The sequence below is a fragment of the Podarcis filfolensis genome (genome assembly GCF_964270895.1).
Source record: "Podarcis filfolensis genome assembly, chromosome: 2".
NCBI lineage: Eukaryota > Metazoa > Chordata > Lepidosauria > Squamata > Lacertidae > Podarcis > Podarcis filfolensis.
Window position 1 is genome coordinate 3,891,709 of NC_139605.1, and position 18,136 is coordinate 3,909,844.

At 46.1% G+C, this 18,136-nt stretch overlaps 1 protein-coding gene across 1 annotated transcript in view; it reads left to right on the forward strand.

Annotated features, from left to right (window-relative positions):
- Positions 1-18,136, forward strand: part of LOC310756445 (uncharacterized protein) — a 37,494-nt gene that overhangs the window by 1,866 nt on the left and 17,492 nt on the right. The window contains exons 2-8 of the mRNA XM_083600543.1: positions 1,459-1,605; positions 3,788-3,868; positions 7,278-7,360; positions 11,390-11,516; positions 13,834-13,914; positions 14,926-15,250; positions 17,472-17,791. Coding sequence (XP_083456669.1) covers positions 1,572-1,605; positions 3,788-3,868; positions 7,278-7,360; positions 11,390-11,516; positions 13,834-13,914; positions 14,926-15,250; positions 17,472-17,791 — 1,051 coding nt within the window. The 5' untranslated portion in view covers positions 1,459-1,571. The remainder of the gene's footprint in view (positions 1-1,458; positions 1,606-3,787; positions 3,869-7,277; positions 7,361-11,389; positions 11,517-13,833; positions 13,915-14,925; positions 15,251-17,471; positions 17,792-18,136) is intronic.

The window sequence follows — 18,136 nt, forward strand, 5'->3', positions numbered from 1 at the left end:
CCGTGTGCTGCGCTGGCTTGCCAGATGCAGCTTGTCACGCTGGCCACGTGACCCGGAAGTGTCTGCGGACAGCGCTGGCTCCCGGCCTATAGATTGAGATGAGCGCACAACCCTAGAGTCTGGCAAGACTGGCCTGTACGGGCAGGGGTACCTTTACCTTTACCTTTACAACAATAAATCTAAAATTTAAAAATGTGATAAGCGTACAGAAGCTTAAAACTTTAAGATAAGCTAGGGCAGAGAGATGACTCAGGGAACCGAGTTTGGGGGTTTTCTTAACTAACTAGTTTGGGTCGGAGGATGGTCTGCACCTACAGATCTGTACACAGAATCTGGCGACCATCCGGGTCGTCTTCTGATCTTTGCCTAACAGGAAAAGGTCAATTTTTTGCTTTTGCGGGAGGTCAGCGAGCCTCAAAAATAGTGGTTTCCTTTAAAAATATATATGCCCACCCTTCAATAATGTCCCTTTCCAACACCAGGTGTAAACTTTTTGTTCAGATTCAACTAATGTTTACTCACCGTAGACCCACTGAAATTAAGGGGTTGAAGTTACAGAAAGGTAGCCGTGTTGGTCTGCCATACTCAAAACAAACAAACAAACAAATTTCTTTCCAGTAGCACCTTAAAGACCAACTAAGTTAGTTCTTGGTATGAGCTTTCGTGTGCATGCACACTTCTTCAGATACACAAGTGTATCTGAAGAAGTGTGCATGCACACGAAAGCTCATACCAAGAACTAACTTAGTTGGTCTTTAAGGTGCTACTGGAAAGAAATTTGTTTGTTTGTTTGTTTTAAGGGGTTGAAGTTGGTCATGATTAATCCATTCAGGGGGTGCAAAAGTTAGTTGAATGCAAGCCAGATTATACTACTGCTTCTTTATTAGTTAAAAAATTTTTTTACATAAACTAGCAAAGGAATATGGTGGAATGGCTGTATGAAAACATGGGTTTAATATTAAACAAATGTAAGGTTTAGATGCAACGCCAGGGAGCACTTTTTCAGAATGCAAAGATCTGCAGGTGACGAATACTGTTCCTGGCATCCCTGAAATGAAAAGAATGTTTTTAGCAGCACCCGAACTTCGGAACTCTCTGCCACTTGACACCAGGCTGGAGCCTTCACTGTACTTTTTTCGTCACCTGCTGAAAACATTTTCATTTAGGCGAGCCTTTTCAGAGCCTGCAAAGCGTGGATGTCTGTTTTTCAACCTGCTTCCAGCTTATTGTTGGTTTTAATCGTTACTTCCTGAACACTTTAGATAGTTGCCTTTCAGGGTAACAATTGTTTTATTCTTTTCGTAAGCTGCTAAATTCTTTCGCCGTGATTCCTGCAAAGCAGGGGGCTGGACTAGGTAACCCATCATGTGTCTCTTCCAGCTCTGCAGTTCTGTGATACGAACACGTCTGCCTGTCTGTTCTGCGTCTGGTGAGACCTGCATGCTTTTTTTCTTTCAGCTTCCTGTTTCCTTGAAGGAGGTGGATGTTCAATTCACCAAGGAGGAGGAAAAGGAAGAAACAGAGTGGGCTCTGCTGAGTCCAGGCCAAAAAACTCTCTGTTCAGGGGAGTCATGCTGAAGATTGATGGGGATGTGGAGTCTCTAGGTAAGAATCCCCTTTTCCCCGATTCTGATAGATCAGAACAGCCTTCCTCCATGTTGGATGTTTTGGACTACAACTCCCATCATTCCTTTTTTTTATATTATATATATATTTATTAAATTTATATCCCACCCTGCTTCCCAAAAGGAGCCTAGGACAGCAAACAGTTCTGTAATTACACTTACACACACACATACATGAAATAAAAGCCTATTTTAAACACCTGAAAGCTATTTAAAACATATTAAAACATCTAAATACAACACAGTGAAAGATCTAATACAAATTTAGGAACAGATGCATCCAAATCATCTGTCTGGGTCTGCCAAAAGAAAAGTTTTCAGCAGAAGAATACCGTAACGATTCCTGCCTAATGATCAAGGAGCAGGGAGTTCCAATGTACAGGAGCTGCTTCAATAGACTCCTTACAAACTTGCCAAATTCTGTTATTTTCCCTGTTTCTTTATTTATTTATTTAAGATTTTCTTGATTTACAAAAATGTGTGCAATGTCTCTCTCTCTCATATATTTCCCGCCCCATGTAACCTTTTTAAAAACGTGGGAATTGTAGTCCAAAACATCCAGAAAGCACCCCTGTTCGGGTACCCTGATTTAGAGAATTCCTGTTTTTATCTTGCATTTCTAGCAAACTTCCACACACACCCTACCCGAGGAAATGTGCATCATTCTCTCACTCCTCTTTTAATCTCCCAAGCAACCCTGCTAGGTTAGGCTGAGGAGCAGTGACAGGAAAAAAAGGAAAGCATTTCTTCACACATTGCATAGTTAAACTGTGGAACTTGAAAGAGGATGAGAGAAATTCACGGGGAGGAGGGAAGGCTCTCAATGGCTGCTTAGCCGACAATGCTAGACTCCAGTCTGATACTAATAAACTGGAAGAATAAAGATATGATACCCTTTGATCAATGAATCAGCAATGTGACAACACGTGCAACTTATGAAGAGACTGCTTAGAGACTTGGTTTGGATAAATGGGACAACAGATAGAATGGGTTTCTGCACAGTGTAAGGCTATTAACATCTGTGTATGTATTAGGATACGGACGTGGGTGGCGCTGTGGGTTAAACCACAGAGCCTAGGACTTTCCGATCAGAAGGTCGGTGGTTCGAATCCGCGCAACGGGGTAAGCTCCCATTGCTCGGTCCCTGCTCCTGCCAACCTAGCAGTTCGAAAGCACGTCAAAGTGCAAGTAGATAAATAGGTCCCTCTCTGGCGGGAAGGTAAACAGCATTTCCGTGTGCTGCTCTGGTTCGCCAGATGCGGCTTAGTCATGCTGGCCACAGGACCTGGAAGCTGTATGCCGGCTCCCTCGGCCTATAGAACGAGATGAGCGCCGCAACCCCAGAGTCGGTCACGACTGGACCTAACGGTCAGGGGTCCCTTTACCTTTATGTATTAGGATAATAACACTATATCAGTCTATATAAGAATGTATGGGAGTATAGTTGTACCTTGGGTCCCGAACACCTTGGGAGTCGAATGTTCCGGCTCCCGAACAATTGAAAACTGGGAGTGAGTGTTCTGGTTTTCAAACGTTCTTTTGGGAGCCGAACATCCAATGGGGCTTCCGTGGATTCTGATTGGTTGCAGAAGCTTCCTGCAGCCAACCAGAAGCTGCGCTTTGGTTTCTGAACGTTTCAGGAGTCGAACAGACTTCCGGAACGGATTCTGTTCAACTTCCGAGGTACGACTGTATTGCATTTTTGTATATATATTATACACATTTTTGTGCCGTCCCTCCCGCTTCCCCCCCCCTCCGTTGGTCTTTATAATTGATTTTTTCCCGATAAAGTATTAATATTAAAAATCAATACTAGCCTCCACGGAAGCGGTGCTTCTGAATCCCAGTTGCTCGAAGCTGCAGGAGAGGTGAATGCAGTTGTGCTCACATCTTGCTTAAGGGCTTCCCATTGGGGAATAATAATAATAATAATAATAATAATAATAATAATAAAATTTATTTATACCCTGCCCATCTTGCTGGGTTTTCCCAGCCACTCTGGGCTGCTCCCAACAGAATATTAAAAACATGTGAGAACGGGATGCTGGACTAGATGGGCCTGATTCAGTAGCCTGTTCTCATGCTCTTATTTCTCTGGGGGTGGGTGTTGGGCATCCCAGAGAATCCGCAAAAACAGCATGGTTTATTTTTTTCTTTTAAAGAAGGACCTCAGATTCCACGGCCACACCTCATCTCCTGGTTGAAAGAAGTAGAGGAGCAATTTGTCCGGGACGGATCTGCAGGTAGGGGCTTTTGACTTGCTCTGGGACTCTGTTCTCATCTGGTTTCCATGACTTGCAAGCTCATTCTGGGGGTTCATTAAGCAAGGAACTGAAAATCACACTGCCTTTAGACAAATCTATGGTGCGGCCAGATATGAAATACAGTGGTACCTCAGGTTAAGTACTTAATTCGTTGTGGAGGTCTGTTCTTAACCTGAAACTGTTCTTAACATGAAGCACCACTTTAGCTAATGGGGCCTTCTGCTGCCGCCGCACCGCCAGAGCACAATTTCTGTTCTCACCCTGAAGCAAAGTTCTTAACCCGAGGTAATATTTCTGAGTTAGTGGAGTCTGTAACCTGAAGCATATGTAACCCAAGGTACCACTGTATATTGTGCAGATCTGGCCTCCTCCCCTCAAGATAATAATAATAATAATGATGATGATAATTGTGATAATGATAATAATAATTCTTCCAGTATAATGTCCTGCTTGGGGTTTGTGTGTGTGAAAGATCAGAGGCAGCTCGGATAAAATGCTATATGGCGAAAGGAGCAGGTGGCTGTGCAATTATGTAGAAATTATGTAGACAGAAGTACTGTTTTTGGGGGACAGGGGGCGGGCTGGTGTGGAGGACTCCCTGGTCCTGAATAGGGTAACTGTGCCCCTGAAGGACCAGGTGCGCAGCCTGGGAGTCATTTTGGACTCACAGCTGTCCATGGAGGCGCAGGTCAATTCTGTGTCCAGGGCAGCTGTCTACCAACTCCACCTGGTACGCAGGCTGAGACCCTACCTGCCCGCGGACTGTCTCGCCAGAGTGGTGCATGCTCTGGTTATCTCCCGCTTGGACTACTGCAATGCGCTCTACGTGGGGCTACCTTTGAAGGTGACTCGGAAACTACAACTAATCCAGAATGCGGCAGCTAGACTGGTGACTGGGGGCGGCCGCCGAGACCACATAACACCGGTCTTGAAAGACCTACATTGGCTCCCAGTACGTTTCCGAGCACAATTCAAAGTGCTGGTGTTGACCTTTAAAGCCCTAAACGGCCTCGGCCCAGTATACCTGAAGGAGCGTCTCCACCCCCATCGTTCTGCCCGGATGCTGAGGTCCAGTGCCGAGGGCCTTCTGGCGGTTCCCTCATTGCGAGAAGCAAAGCTACAGGGAACCAGGCAGAGGGCCTTCTCGGTGGTGGCGCCTGCCCTGTGGAACGCCCTCCCATCAGATGTCAAAGCGATAAACAACTACCTGACATTCAGAAGACATCTTAAGGCAGCCCTGTTCAGGGAAGTTTTTAATCTGTGATATTTTAGTGTATTTTTGGTTTCTATGGAAGCCGCCCAGAGTGGCTGGGGAAACCCAGCCAGATGGGCGGGGTACAAATAATAAATTATTATTATTATTATTATTAGAGCCCAAGTGGTTAGCGGTTCTTCTTAATAAAAGTTAGCCCTTCAGTTGAAACACTGAAGAAAATGGATATGCGACAACCATTGTTGGCATCCGATTGTCTCAAAAAACAATGGAGTGCGCCTCAGAGGTGGGGGGGGGTTTGAAGTCGAGATAGCAGCACTGAAGTGACCTCCTGGGGCACAACAACAACAACAACAACAATTGTTTATTGTTTATACCTTGCCCATCTGACTGGGTTTCCCCAGCCACTCTGGGCAGCTCCCAACAGAGTATTAATAATAATAATAAAACATCAAACATTAAAAACTTCCCTAAATAGGGCTGCCTTCAGGTGTCTTCTAAAAGTCAGATAGTTGTTTACTTCCTTGACATCTGATGGGAGGGTGTTCTACAGGATGGGCGCCGCTACCAAGAAGGCCCTCTGTCTGGTTACCCATAACCTCACTTCTCGCAAGGAGGGAACCGCCCGAAGGCCCTTGGAGCAGAACCTCAAAAGGACACTGCATAGTTCAGAAAGGTTTATTTATTTCATATTATTGAGAAAAGGGCAGCCAGAAAAGTTGCAGCATTTGGAACCTTTTAGCTCAGAGAAAAGGCAAGTAAGAGGTAATAGCTTCATTCAACTATCACAAGGGCTGTCACATGGAAGATGGAGCAAGCTTGCTTTCTCCTGCTCTGGAGGCAGGATTCGAACCCATGGCTTGGGGTCCAGAAGCCAGGAGTCAGGAAGCCAAGAGTCCGAGGGTCAGGAAGCAAGGAGTCAGGAAGTCAGGTGTCCGAGGATCAAGAAGCAGGGAGTCAAGAAACCAAGGTTCAAGGATCAGGAAGCAAGAAGCCAAAGGCAGGAAGCATGTTGCTGTGGCAAAGAGCCGAAGGGAAATGCTGACCTTATATCCCTTCCTGGCTCCTGCCACCAGGTGCTGTGAGTTACTAATCGGCCTCACCTGTGTGGCTGCGCCTTGCCTCTTCAGAACAAACTTAGGAAGGCCCCCGCCCTGCAAAGTCCTATTGGTCACAGGGGCTGGCTCCTGCATGCACACCTGACAGGGTTGGGCTAGATGACCCGCAGGGTCCCCTCTCTGCTATTCTAAGATTATAAGATAAGGGATGCGGGTGGCGCTGTGGGTTAAACCACAAAGCCTAGGACTTGCTGGTCAGAAGGTCAGCAGTTCGAATCCCCGCGACGGGGTGAGCTCCCGTTGCTCGGTCCCAGCTCCTGCCAACCTAGCAGTTTGAAAGCACGTCAAAGTGCAAGTAGATAAATAGGGAAGGTATTCTTCTCTGGCGGGAAGGTAAACGGCGTTTCCGTGCACTGCTCTGGTTCGCCAGAAGCGGCTTTGTCATGCTGGCCAGATGACCTGGAAGCTGAACACCGGCTCCTTCAACCAATAAAGCGAGATGAGCGCCGCAACCCCAGAGTCGGCCACTACTGGACCTAATGGTCAGGGGTCCCTTTACCTTTTAAGATTATAAGATGAAACATGGCATGGAGAGAGTAGGGGCAGAACCCGGCTTGCCCATCTCCCACAGGCGTCTGGTGGGCCACCGTGAAAACAGGATGTCTAATTTTCATTTATGTATAAATGTTGTAAACCAGTCCGATATTTTTGAAACGAATAGCGTCATACAGTAGTACCTTGGGTTAAGAACTTAATTCGTTCTGGAGGTCCGTTCTTAACCTGAAACTGTTCTTAACCTGAAGCACCACTTTAGCTAATGGGGCCTCCCGCTGCCACTGCGCTGCCGCCACGTGATTTCTGTTCTCATCCTGAAGCAAAGTTCTTAACCCGAGGTACTATTTCTGGGTTAGCAGAGTCTGTAACCTGAAGCGTCTGTAACCCGAGGAACCACTGTATACATATTTATCTCAGCAAATATATAAGTCAAACCAAATTCTGCAGCCTCTCCTCAGGGCAGTTGCGCCTTAAATTGTGTCCTGCAGCAAATAGGGCTTCTCAAGCAAGCGACGCTGAAAATATCTCCGCTGGTGTCCTTTTCTTCTTGTCACCCTGACAGGCAGGGGGCAAACGTCACTGGCACGTTCCGGATCCTTTCCTCCTTGTGGCGAAGTGGAAAGAGCTGCTTCGCACCCAGAGCAGGTAGGGGAAGGATCCACGCTGAGTGGAGGTTGTCATCCCGAGAGCGTTGCTCCTCCCACTTGCCTCAGAGGCGGGGCTATGCAAATAGGTTCCTTCCCTCCTTCTGTGGGAGGAGCCTCCCCCGGTTGAGTCCTGCCTGCTTCGAGGCAATGGGACTTCCTACAGTGCTCAAAATTTCAGGGTTTTGCGACCTGGCATGGTCAGTTTGAGATGTGTGCCGAGATGTGAGACTCGAGATTAAAACTGCAGCCCCGTGCGTTGCAGCGCAAGTCACCTGGGTGGCGCCGAGAGTCAAAATGGCACACCATGCGACGCATGAGGAAAATTGCTTTAGAAAAAAACCTTGCAAAAAACCCAACAACTTGGGACTAGACTTTCCGTAACCCAGGTTTAAGGCTCCATTTGGCGAACAGCTTACATATCTGAGTTTCTAACATTGGGCTTATGGATGCACGGTGATGTGGGGTAAATAGGGAATCAGTGAAATTCACCTCTGCTCTTCCATGAGTGGGAACCTGGAATGACCATTCCATGAGCAGAGCTACACTCCAAAACCAACCCACAATTAGGGCAGAGACACATGAAGTTGAAATTAAATTCCTAGTTTGCCACTTAGATGCCACCTAGATGTCGAAGGGTATGAGAGCGTTGTCTGGGCTAGATGATTAGGCTGATGCCACTTACATTAGCTATCTAGTTTCCTAAAACTTCATGCATCCTCCAAGTTTTACCCTTTTGTGTTCCGACTACATTTTGCCCCACTTTTAATAAGAGCATTCAAAACTCACATTATACCAGCTAGAGATAAAGTGAATTATTTTCTCTGCTATTCACCAGAATATACAGTGGTGCCCCGCAAGACGAATGCCTCGCAAGACGGAAAACCCACTAGACGAAAGGGTTTTCCGTTTTGGAGGTGCTTCGCAAAACGAATTTCCTATGGGCTTGCTTCGTAAGACGAAAATGTATTGCGAGTTCCTGCGGGTTTTTTTCCTTTTCCCCCCTTTTTCCCAAGCCGCTAAGCCGCTTAACAGCTGATCCGCTAAGCCGCTTAACAACTGATCCGCTAAGCCGCTTAACAGCTGATCGCTAAGCCGCTTATCAGCTGATCCGCTAAGCCCGCTAATAGCGCTAATCCGCTAAGCCGCTAATGGGTTTGCTTCGCAAGACGGAAAAAAACCGCAAGACGAAGAGACTCGCGGAACGGATTCTTTTCATCTTGCGAGGCACCACTGTATATCCCTCTTGGGGGATCCTTCTGCAACAGAAGGATGCAAGATCATTGGCCCATCTTGCCCAGCGTCCTGTTCTCACGACGGCCAACCAGATGCATTGTGGGAAGCCAGCAAGAGAATCTGAGCACAACTCCTCACTGTGTGGAGTGCTTTGTTTTGCTTCTGTTGGGAACTCTCACGGGGCGCATGGTTCAAACTGTGGAATTTGCTCCCAGTCAGGGACTGGGTTGAGGAGGAGGAGGAGTGGTGGAGATCGCTTCCCCGTCCTGACCCTCCCAGGGAGGAGGAAGAGGAAGACAGTTTAGATTTACAACAGGAGTTTGAGGGAGGTCATGGATGAGGGGAAAAGTTGGGAAAGGCAGAGCAGCAGCTGGCTGACCAGTTGCCACTAGAAAGCATTCCAGACCCACCATCTCCCAGAACCCGGCAAGCCTTAAAAGTAGGAGAGCAAAGAGCTCAAAGACAGAGGGCACTTAGCGGCACCTGTAGAGGAGATGATGACAACAAGTGAGGAAGTGGGAAAGACGGGCGGTGGCGATTCACTCGGGACAACACCATTACCCAAGAGGCTGGGTTCTATGCCTTTGAAATAAAAAAGGACCGTAAGAACCGCCTCTCCTGGTCTGCCCCGCGGAGGACCTTAAGGTCCACAAATGACAACATTTTGGAGGTCCCAAGTCGCAAGGTCGTTAGATTGGTCTCAACTAGGGCCAGGGCCTTTTCAGTACTGGCCCTGACTTGGTGGAACGCTCTGTCACAAGAGACTGGGGCCCTGTGGGACTTGACATCTTTCTGCAGGGCCTGCAAGACAGAGCTGTTCCACCTGGCCTTTGGTTTGGACTCAGTCTGACCCTTATGTTTCCCCTCCCCCTTACGGTTTTGATCTATGGGCCACTTTTAAAATGAGGCTGCATTTTAAATTGCATTTTAACCTGTATTTTAAATTGGTGGGGGTTTTTTTCCCTATTATGTTTTTACTGTAATTTTACTGGTATTAGCCGCCCTGAGCCCGGCTCTGGCCGGGGAGGGCAGGGTATAAATAAATATTATTATTATTATTATTATTATTATTATTATTAGTCTTTATACTTCCCTGGGCAACCAGCCGGGAGCCACTGACAGCATGCAGACAGTCCCACAGGAGGCAGTGATGGCTGCCAAACTTTAAAAGAGGATTAGACAGATTCATGGAGCAACAGAGGCCTCAATGCTTCTGTATGCCACTTGCTGGAAACTGAAGAAAGGGAGAGAGCTGCTGTGTCTGGTCCTGCTCAGTGGTTTCCCACAGGCATTTGGTCGGCCACTGTGAGAATAGGATGCTGGACCAGGTGGACTGGTGACCTTATCTGACTGGGACGACTCATTCAAATGGGTGGCATATAACTAAATTATTATTAGGACCCTATGGGACCACCTCTTCCGATATGCCACGCAGAGGACCTTAAGGTCCATAAATAGCAACACCCTAGAGGTCCCAGGCTCTAAGGAAGTCAGATTAGCCTCAACCAGAGCCAGGGCCTTTTCAACACTGGCCCCGGCATAGTGGAATGCTGTCCCATGAGACCAGGGCCCTGCAGGATCTGATTTCTTTCCGCAGGGCCTGTAAGACAGAGTTGTTCCACCTGGCCTTTGGCTTGGAATCAACTTGATCCCCTCCCCCTCTTTCCTTTCTCCTTCTGTCTTGGAACTCCTATTTGGGGACTACCCTGGCTTTTTTCTGGCCCATGTAGGACCAGTCTGGATAGTTGACCTTGGTGAAGACTTGACGTTTTTATCCCCAAAAAAGTTTTTGATTTGAGTTTCCACTGAAATGAGGCTGCATTTTAATGTTTTAATGTTGAATTTTAATCTTGTTTTTTTAGTTTTATAAATTTTTATTAAGCTTTTCCTTTACAAATAAATCCGTACAACCATGTTTACAAATTTCCTGTTTTTGAACTTCCACCAGCACCTCCCTCAATCATCCATTTTTCTTATCTTCACGCATTTTCTATATGATATTGCCAATTTAATATTATCTTTCCATCTCTATTTCTTTTTTACAATATACCTTATACTATCACAAAGCCTCCTTAAAACCCACTAGCGTTGTCTGTTCATCACAGATAGTTTTCAGATAATCCGTGAACTTTCCCCAGTCCTCGATGAATTTGTGATCTTTCTGATATCTGATTTTTCCAGTCATTTTATCCAATTCTGCATAGTCCATAAGTTTCATTCTCCACTCATTCAAGGTTGGTAGTTCCTCTTGTTTCCATTTTTGGGCTATTAATATTCTTGCCGCTGTTACTGCATACTGAAAAAGTTTGTGATCACTTCTATTTATCTCTCTTCCTGTTATTCCTAACAAAAAGGCTTCTGGTTTTTTTACAAACGTGTATTTAAACATCTTTTTCAACTCATTATATATCATTTCATTTGTTTTTTTAAGCTGTACTTCAATCAATTGTTTTTATATTTAATGTTACCCACCCTGAGCCCGGTCTTGGCTGGGGAGGGCGGGGTATAAATAAAATTTTGTATCATTATTATTATTATTATTATTATTATTATTATTATTATCCAGCAAGCTGTTCTTTTGTTTTGTTTTGTTCTTTTGCTTTTCTGTTGTTGCTTTGGTGAGGTTGCTGTTGTTGTTGTTCCGCCCATCTGACCAGGTTGCCCCAGCCACTCTGGGCAACTTCCAGCGCTATATAGAAATGCCATAAAACTCCAGATGTTAAAAACATAGGAAAAGCAAAAAACAACCTGGAATAATGGTATATATTGCAGTAATTCTTTCTTCTTCTTTTAGGGTCTGGTGGCCTTTGAGGAGGTGGCTGTGATTTTCACGGAGGAGGAGTGGGCTCTGCTGAATCCAGGCCAAAGAGCTCTGTACAAGGAAGTCATGCTGGAGAACTACCAGAATGTGTCCTCTCTGGGTAAGGACCCCATTTTCCCTTTTTGGATAGACCACCTGTGATTCTCAACACAGAGAGCCAGTGTGGTGTAGTGGTTAAGAGCGGTGGTTCGTAATCAGGTGAACCAGGTTCGCGTCTCCGCTCCTCCACATGCAGCTGCTGGGTGATCTTGGGCCAGTCACACTTCTCTGAAGTCTCTCAGCCCCACTCACTTCACAGAGTGTTTGTTGTGGGGGAGGAAGGGAAAGGAGACCGTTAGCCGCTTTGAGACTCCCTCGGGTAGTGATAAAGCGGGAGATCAAATCCAAACTCTTCTTCTTCTTCATTACTTACTGGTTAAGATGTTTCCGGGGGGGGAAGGATGTAGCCAGTGGTCCATTCTGACTAAGCTTAGGCCTCGGGTCTTGCTTGTGGGCTTTCTGATGAGGCATCTCATTGGCCCCAGTGAGAACAGGATGCTGGACTAGACAGATCTATAGCCTGGTCCAGCTTCATTCCTGAGGTGATTCCTTCTGGCCTGCCCAATAAGTCAATGGCTTTTTAAAGTTGTGATGAGGAGTCAGTTGAGAAACCAGGCGATGCTTCTTGAGTCTCCTTTGTGTGGGATGTATCATCACTGATGCAGTCAAACACAACATTTCCTGTTGCCTAGAGTGGAGATGCAGGGGAATGTTGCTCCAGACAGGGAGGACTTCCTGTCATACCTGCTCTGGAGCATCTTCCCCCTGTGTGTGACCAGGTAGATGGGCGTGACCCTACCAGGCCCTATAAAAGGGCCAGCCACGCAGCCATCTTTGGCTCTTTGGCTGTTTTGCCATCTTCCTCTCTGCTGGCTCTTAGCCAGCCGCACACGGCTCATCCTGACAAAGGATGGAGGCCTAGCTCAGAGACTTCTTTTCTCTACGAATGTAACTGTAACCATAAGACAAAGCCTGTCTTCCGAATACTACTGTGAACTGAATGTAAGTACGGTCATACCTTGGAAGTCGAACGGAATCCATTCCGGAAGTCCTTCGACTTCCAAAACGTTCAGAAACCAAAGCACGGCTTCTGATTGGCTGCAGAAAGCTCCTGCAGCCAATCGGAAGCTGCGGAAGCCCTGTCGGACATCCGGCTTCCTAAAGAACGTTAGAAAAGCAGAACAGTCACTTCCGGGTTTCGATCGTTTTGGAGCCAAAATGTTTGAGAACTAGGCTGTTTGACTTCCAAGGTACGACTGTAAACTTTACTCTTACTTTTAAACAAGACTGCCGTGTTGTTATTATTTTAAGAGGGAAATAAAAAGGGGAAACTTGCCAGGAACAATCCAGACTGGATTGCTTAACTTAAATGATTCTAACGAATTCATCAGCTTGCTTCCAGCAATCTGCAAGGGAATGTGCTCTGCTGCTTGCTCACTAGTGTGAGTGAGGACCGATAATAATAATAATAATAATAATAATAATAATAATAATAATAATAATAATAATTTATTTATACCTCGCCTTTCTTGGCTCAGGGCGGCTAACAACAAATTTAAAACACTTAATTATAAAAGCAGCATAAAATACAGTATAAAAACATGAATAACAATAAAATTCAAAAATCAAAAATCAAAAATCAATTTAGGGGAAATAAGCATTAGATAATCCCCAGGGCTAGCTGGCTGAATTGGTCCTACTTGGGCCAGCGAGGAGGCCAGGGGAGAATTAGCTGTGGGGTCTCAGAGTGGGTGATATTCATAAAAGGGGAGGGGGAAGGAAGAGAAGAGAAGGGAAATAAAAGATCAGGCTGAATTCAAATTAAAGGCCAGGCAGAATAGCTCTGTCTTACAGGCCTGACAGAAGGAGGTTAAATCCTGAAGGGCCCTGGTCTCATGGGACAGAGCATTCCACCAGGTCGGAGCCACCACTGAAAAGGCCCTGGCCTTGGTGGAGGATAGTTCCTTAGGGCCCTTAGGGATTTATTTAATCAATAAATCCTCTCCTACCTTCCTCAACATTCCCACGCTTTGGAGGTGGTGGGCTGGTCCAAACAGGAAGTCTGCTCTTCTCTCTACTAAGGGGAAGGAGAACTATGAGGGGACCAGAGCTGACTTGTCCTCCTGGGCTCCTGCCTCACACTGCCAGACGGAGAGCTTGAACTCCCAGCTCAGTTTAACGCCTAAATCAGGGCAGAACGAAAGCAAGGCAAGAGGCTTAGATACACAGCAAGGCGCAAGCTAAGGTGCCGACCCAACAAGCAACACTCCCACCTCACCTTCCTTTTACTATTTATTTGCTTTTTATTGTTTCTGAATAATTTTGCAGCCACGAGTACCATAAGTAAGAACTTAATATTTCTTCATTGTCCCTCAAAGAAGGGCCTCTGGTGCCCAAATCTGATCTCGTCTCCTTGCTTGAAGAAAAAGAAGACCTGTGTGGCCAGGAGACCTTGACAGGTAGGTCTGTAGATCTTTTTGAGTCTGTGCATCGGCCAGAAATGACGGGACGCCCTCAGATAGATATCGGCCTGGGGAAATCCATCTGATAACTGAGGGGTTTCAGAGCAAAGCCTGTCTTTTCAAACCATGGTTTCTAAAAGCCTTGAGTTTTATAGATGCAGCATTTGAAAGCCTTTTTTTGTGTGTTGCTTTTAGCAGGGTCTGCAAGAGGCGGGAACAGACAGCATCTTGGGCTTCATATTATGTATATTTTAATTTTATACAGTCGAATCTCTGTTGTCGAACATAATCCAATCCGGAAGACTGTTCAACTTCCGAAACGTTCGACAACCAAGGCATAATTGCCAGTTGGCAGTTGCAATGGAGAAAATTGAGAAATCCGCCTCGGAAGCCATTCAACTTCCGAGGTGCGTTCAAAAACGGAAGCATTCACTTCCGGGTTGTCGGCGTTCGAAAGCCGAAAAGTTCGATTTCTGAAGCGTTCGATGACTGAGGTTCCACTGTACTGTAAATAAAGTCACACACAAACATATTTACACACTTAATTATCTAGTGTAAACCGATTTGAGATCTTTCAGATAGTAAGCGATCTATACATGGAATAGATAAATATGTGAGTTGAACATTCCCCCAGCCTTTGTGGTCATATCACAGCCCCCATCATCTCCCATTGGCCTGGGAGAGAATAAAGGACAGACAAAAGAGCCAATCAGCTGTGCTGGGGGCTGGATCAAGGCCAGGGGAAAGACCCATTGGTTGGCATTACAAATATTAGCACTTCCATTTATTGTCAGGCGCAGCTCTCCTAGCAAGCAACTGTCCTGGCTGAACTGTTTTCCCAGTTAATTTTCTATGAACTGCAAATCAACCAGCAGGATCTAATTTGTGGCAGGACTGGCGCCCTCAGCAAGACTTGGAAAGCATGTCCAGTCAGAGCCATTTTTATTGTTAGTCTTTACATTATTGAATTGTCCGCACTCATGTCCAGTTTCTCTCTTGGTCTTTCAGCTGGGGATGTTTGGGAGACGGACAGCGAAAGCAAAGCTCCTCCAGCGTCCGAGGAAAGCAAGAATGGCCCAGAGACCGATGTTGAGCCTCAAGGGGCAGCGAAGGAACAGGGAGGAAATAAAAACAAGGAGAAGAAGACAAAACCCGCTGCTCTCTTGGATAGCGACTGCTATGAAGTTCCGGTCCACCCCAAAACTCGTAGGAGGCAGAGGAAGAAAGAGTGCCCCGCCTGTGGGAAAAGATTTGCTCGTAATTCAACGCTCAACGGCTACTCAAAAAGCCGAATAGGAGAGATACCATGTCTGGAGTGTGGGAGCAGGCTCAGGTGAGGTTTTCCTTCTAGAGATGCTCAAGTGACCCGTTTCCAGTGGTTATTTTATGTAGATTTGTGGATCAAGCTTTACCTTCTCTCAGGTGGAGCTGCTGAAGGTAATCGTGGTTTCTATGCAGTCTATAATACAGTCATGCCTCATGTTACTTTTGCTTCATGTTACGTTTTTTGAGGTTGTGTCCTGCAGTGACCTGGAAGTACTGGAAAGGGTTACTTCCGGGTTTCGCCGCTCGCTCATGCGCAGAAGTGCTAAATCGCGCTTCGTGCATGCGCCAAATCGTGCCGCGCACCTGCGCAGATATAACGCTTCAGGTTGCAGGCTTTTCATGTTGCGAATGGGCATCCAGAACGGATCCCGTTCACAACCCGAGGTACCACTGTATAAGTCAATCTGTGGTTGGGTTTTTTAATACAACCTCCCCCCCCCTTAAAACACACATATCATATTGGGAGTATAGGCAAAAGCATGTATCATACAGATGAATATGCACAAGGCTGTGGTCATGCACATCTTCCATAATATATTCATTATTATTATTTTTACTACTACTACTACTACTACTACTACTACAATTAATGTATTCATGGCCTTCTGAACTGTCTCATAGCAATGTACCCTACTCTCCAACATTTCTCTAATGAAAATAGAGATGTCCTATTCCATCATCATCATCGTAATTTTATTATTTATACCGCGCCCATCTAACTGGGTTGCCCCAGTCACTTTGGGTGGCTTCCAACAAATTAAGACACACTAAGACATCACCATCAACAACAACAACAACAAAACTCATCTGACTGGGTTTCCCCAGCAACTCTGGGCAGCTCCCAACAGAATATTGAAAAGACGATAAAACATCAAACATTAAAAGCTTCCCTAAACAGGGCTGCCTACAGATGTCTTCTAAAAGTCAGATAGTTGTTTATTTCCTTGACATCTGATGCGAGGGCATTCCGCAGGGCAGGCGCCACTGCCAAGAAGGCCCTCTGCCTGATTCCCTGTTATCTCACATTTCGCAGTGAGGGAACCGCCAGAAGGCCCTCAGAGCTGGACCTCAGTGTCTGGGCTGAATGATGGGGGTGGAGATGCTCCTTCAAACATTAAAACCTTCCCTATACAGGGAAACAATGTTTTGCAAACAGTATATAGCAATAACAGAACAGAACATCACATAAACCATATAGAATAGTTAACACATCATCAGTAAAAAAATTACAGTCTATAAAACACTATAGTCATACCTCGGGTTACAGATGCTTCGGGTTGCACAATTTCGGGTTGTGCACCACGCCGAACCTGGAAGTACCGGAAGTGCTGAATCGTGACCCGCACGTGCGCAGATGTGCCGCGGCAGGTTGCGAACGCTGCGGGTTGCGAACATGCTTCCCATACAGATCACGTTCGCAACCCAAGCATCTACTGTATTAGCAAAACAACTTAAAAAACCAGCAAAGCAGCACATTTACAACAAAATTTATATCATGGGATTCACAAAGCACTACAGCATTCATAAGCTGTAAAACACTCTTAACAATTATAACAAAATAGTGACCAAAAAATAAACTAAGCACTGTTGAATTCATACACGAACTCTTTTCAGCCCTTGTGACTCAGCCATGTTGTTTAGTCGTTTAGTCGTGTCCACCTCTTCGTGACCCCCTGGACCAGAGCACGCCAGGCACTCCAGTCTTCCACTGCCTCCCGCAGTTTGGTCAGACTCATGTTTGTAGCTTCGAGAACACCATCCAACCATCTTGTCCTCTGTCGTCCCCTTCTCCTTGTGCCCTCCATCTTTCCCAACATCAGGGTCTTTTCCAGGGAGTCTTCTCTTCTCATGAGGTGGCCAAAGTCTTGGAGCCTCAGCTTCACGATCTGTCCTTCCAGTGAGCACTCAGGGCTGATTTCCTTCAGAATGGATAGGTTTGATCTTCTTGCAGTCCATGGGACTCTCAAGAGTCTCCTCCAGCACCATAATTCAAAAGCATCCATTCTTCGGCTATCAGCCTTCTTTATTGTCCAGCTCTCACTTCCATACATCACTGCTGGGAAAACCATAGCTTTAACTATACGGACCTTTGTTGGCAAGGTTGTCTTCGCTACCTGCACAAAGGTGAACTGAGCAGGTGCCACAAACTAGCTAGTCTTGCAAGGGGGTTTATCGCGTTTGTTTGTTGCATAACAACCACAGTTTCTCACTCTTGCCCGTTGCCGTAGGTGGACGAGAGAGGAGACCCAGAGAATGCTGTGCATAATAGCGCACAGCCCCGGCATTAAGGTGTTCATGAGCAGCAGCTCGGCTACCAACGAAAGATACTGGAGAGCCTTGCAGATCGATATGCTTGCCGAAGGATACGTCCGGTCCACCTGCCAGCTGCGTGCCAAATGGAAGCGCCTGAAGATTGACTTCTTCAACCAGGGCTTAAAGGCGGCCGACGGGGACGTGCGGGTGAGGCACCCGCCTCCCTTCTATAAAGAAGTGACTTCCATCTGGCTTGCAGCTGGGAAGCCCCCATTCGGGGAACGGAAAAAGCCTGGTAAGTTTTTAAAAGGGGGGAACCTGATTTGCAGGGTTCCCCCCATTTTTGCCAATTATTTTGTATTAATTTTCCATATATTTAACAAATTAATTCAAATTTAACACAAATTTAAAAGTTGACTATCCACCCCCCTTTCAAGATGTTTCTTTTCTGCCCCCCCCCCCTTTGCTGCTCATAATGAAGTACCGTATTTTTTGCTCTATAAGACTCACTTTTTCCCTCCTAAAAAGTAAGGGGGAAATGTGTGTGCGTCTTATGGAGCGAATGCAGGCTTAACAGCTATCCCAGGAGCCATAACAGCAAGATGGATTGCTGCTTTCACTGTGCAGCGATCCCTCTTGC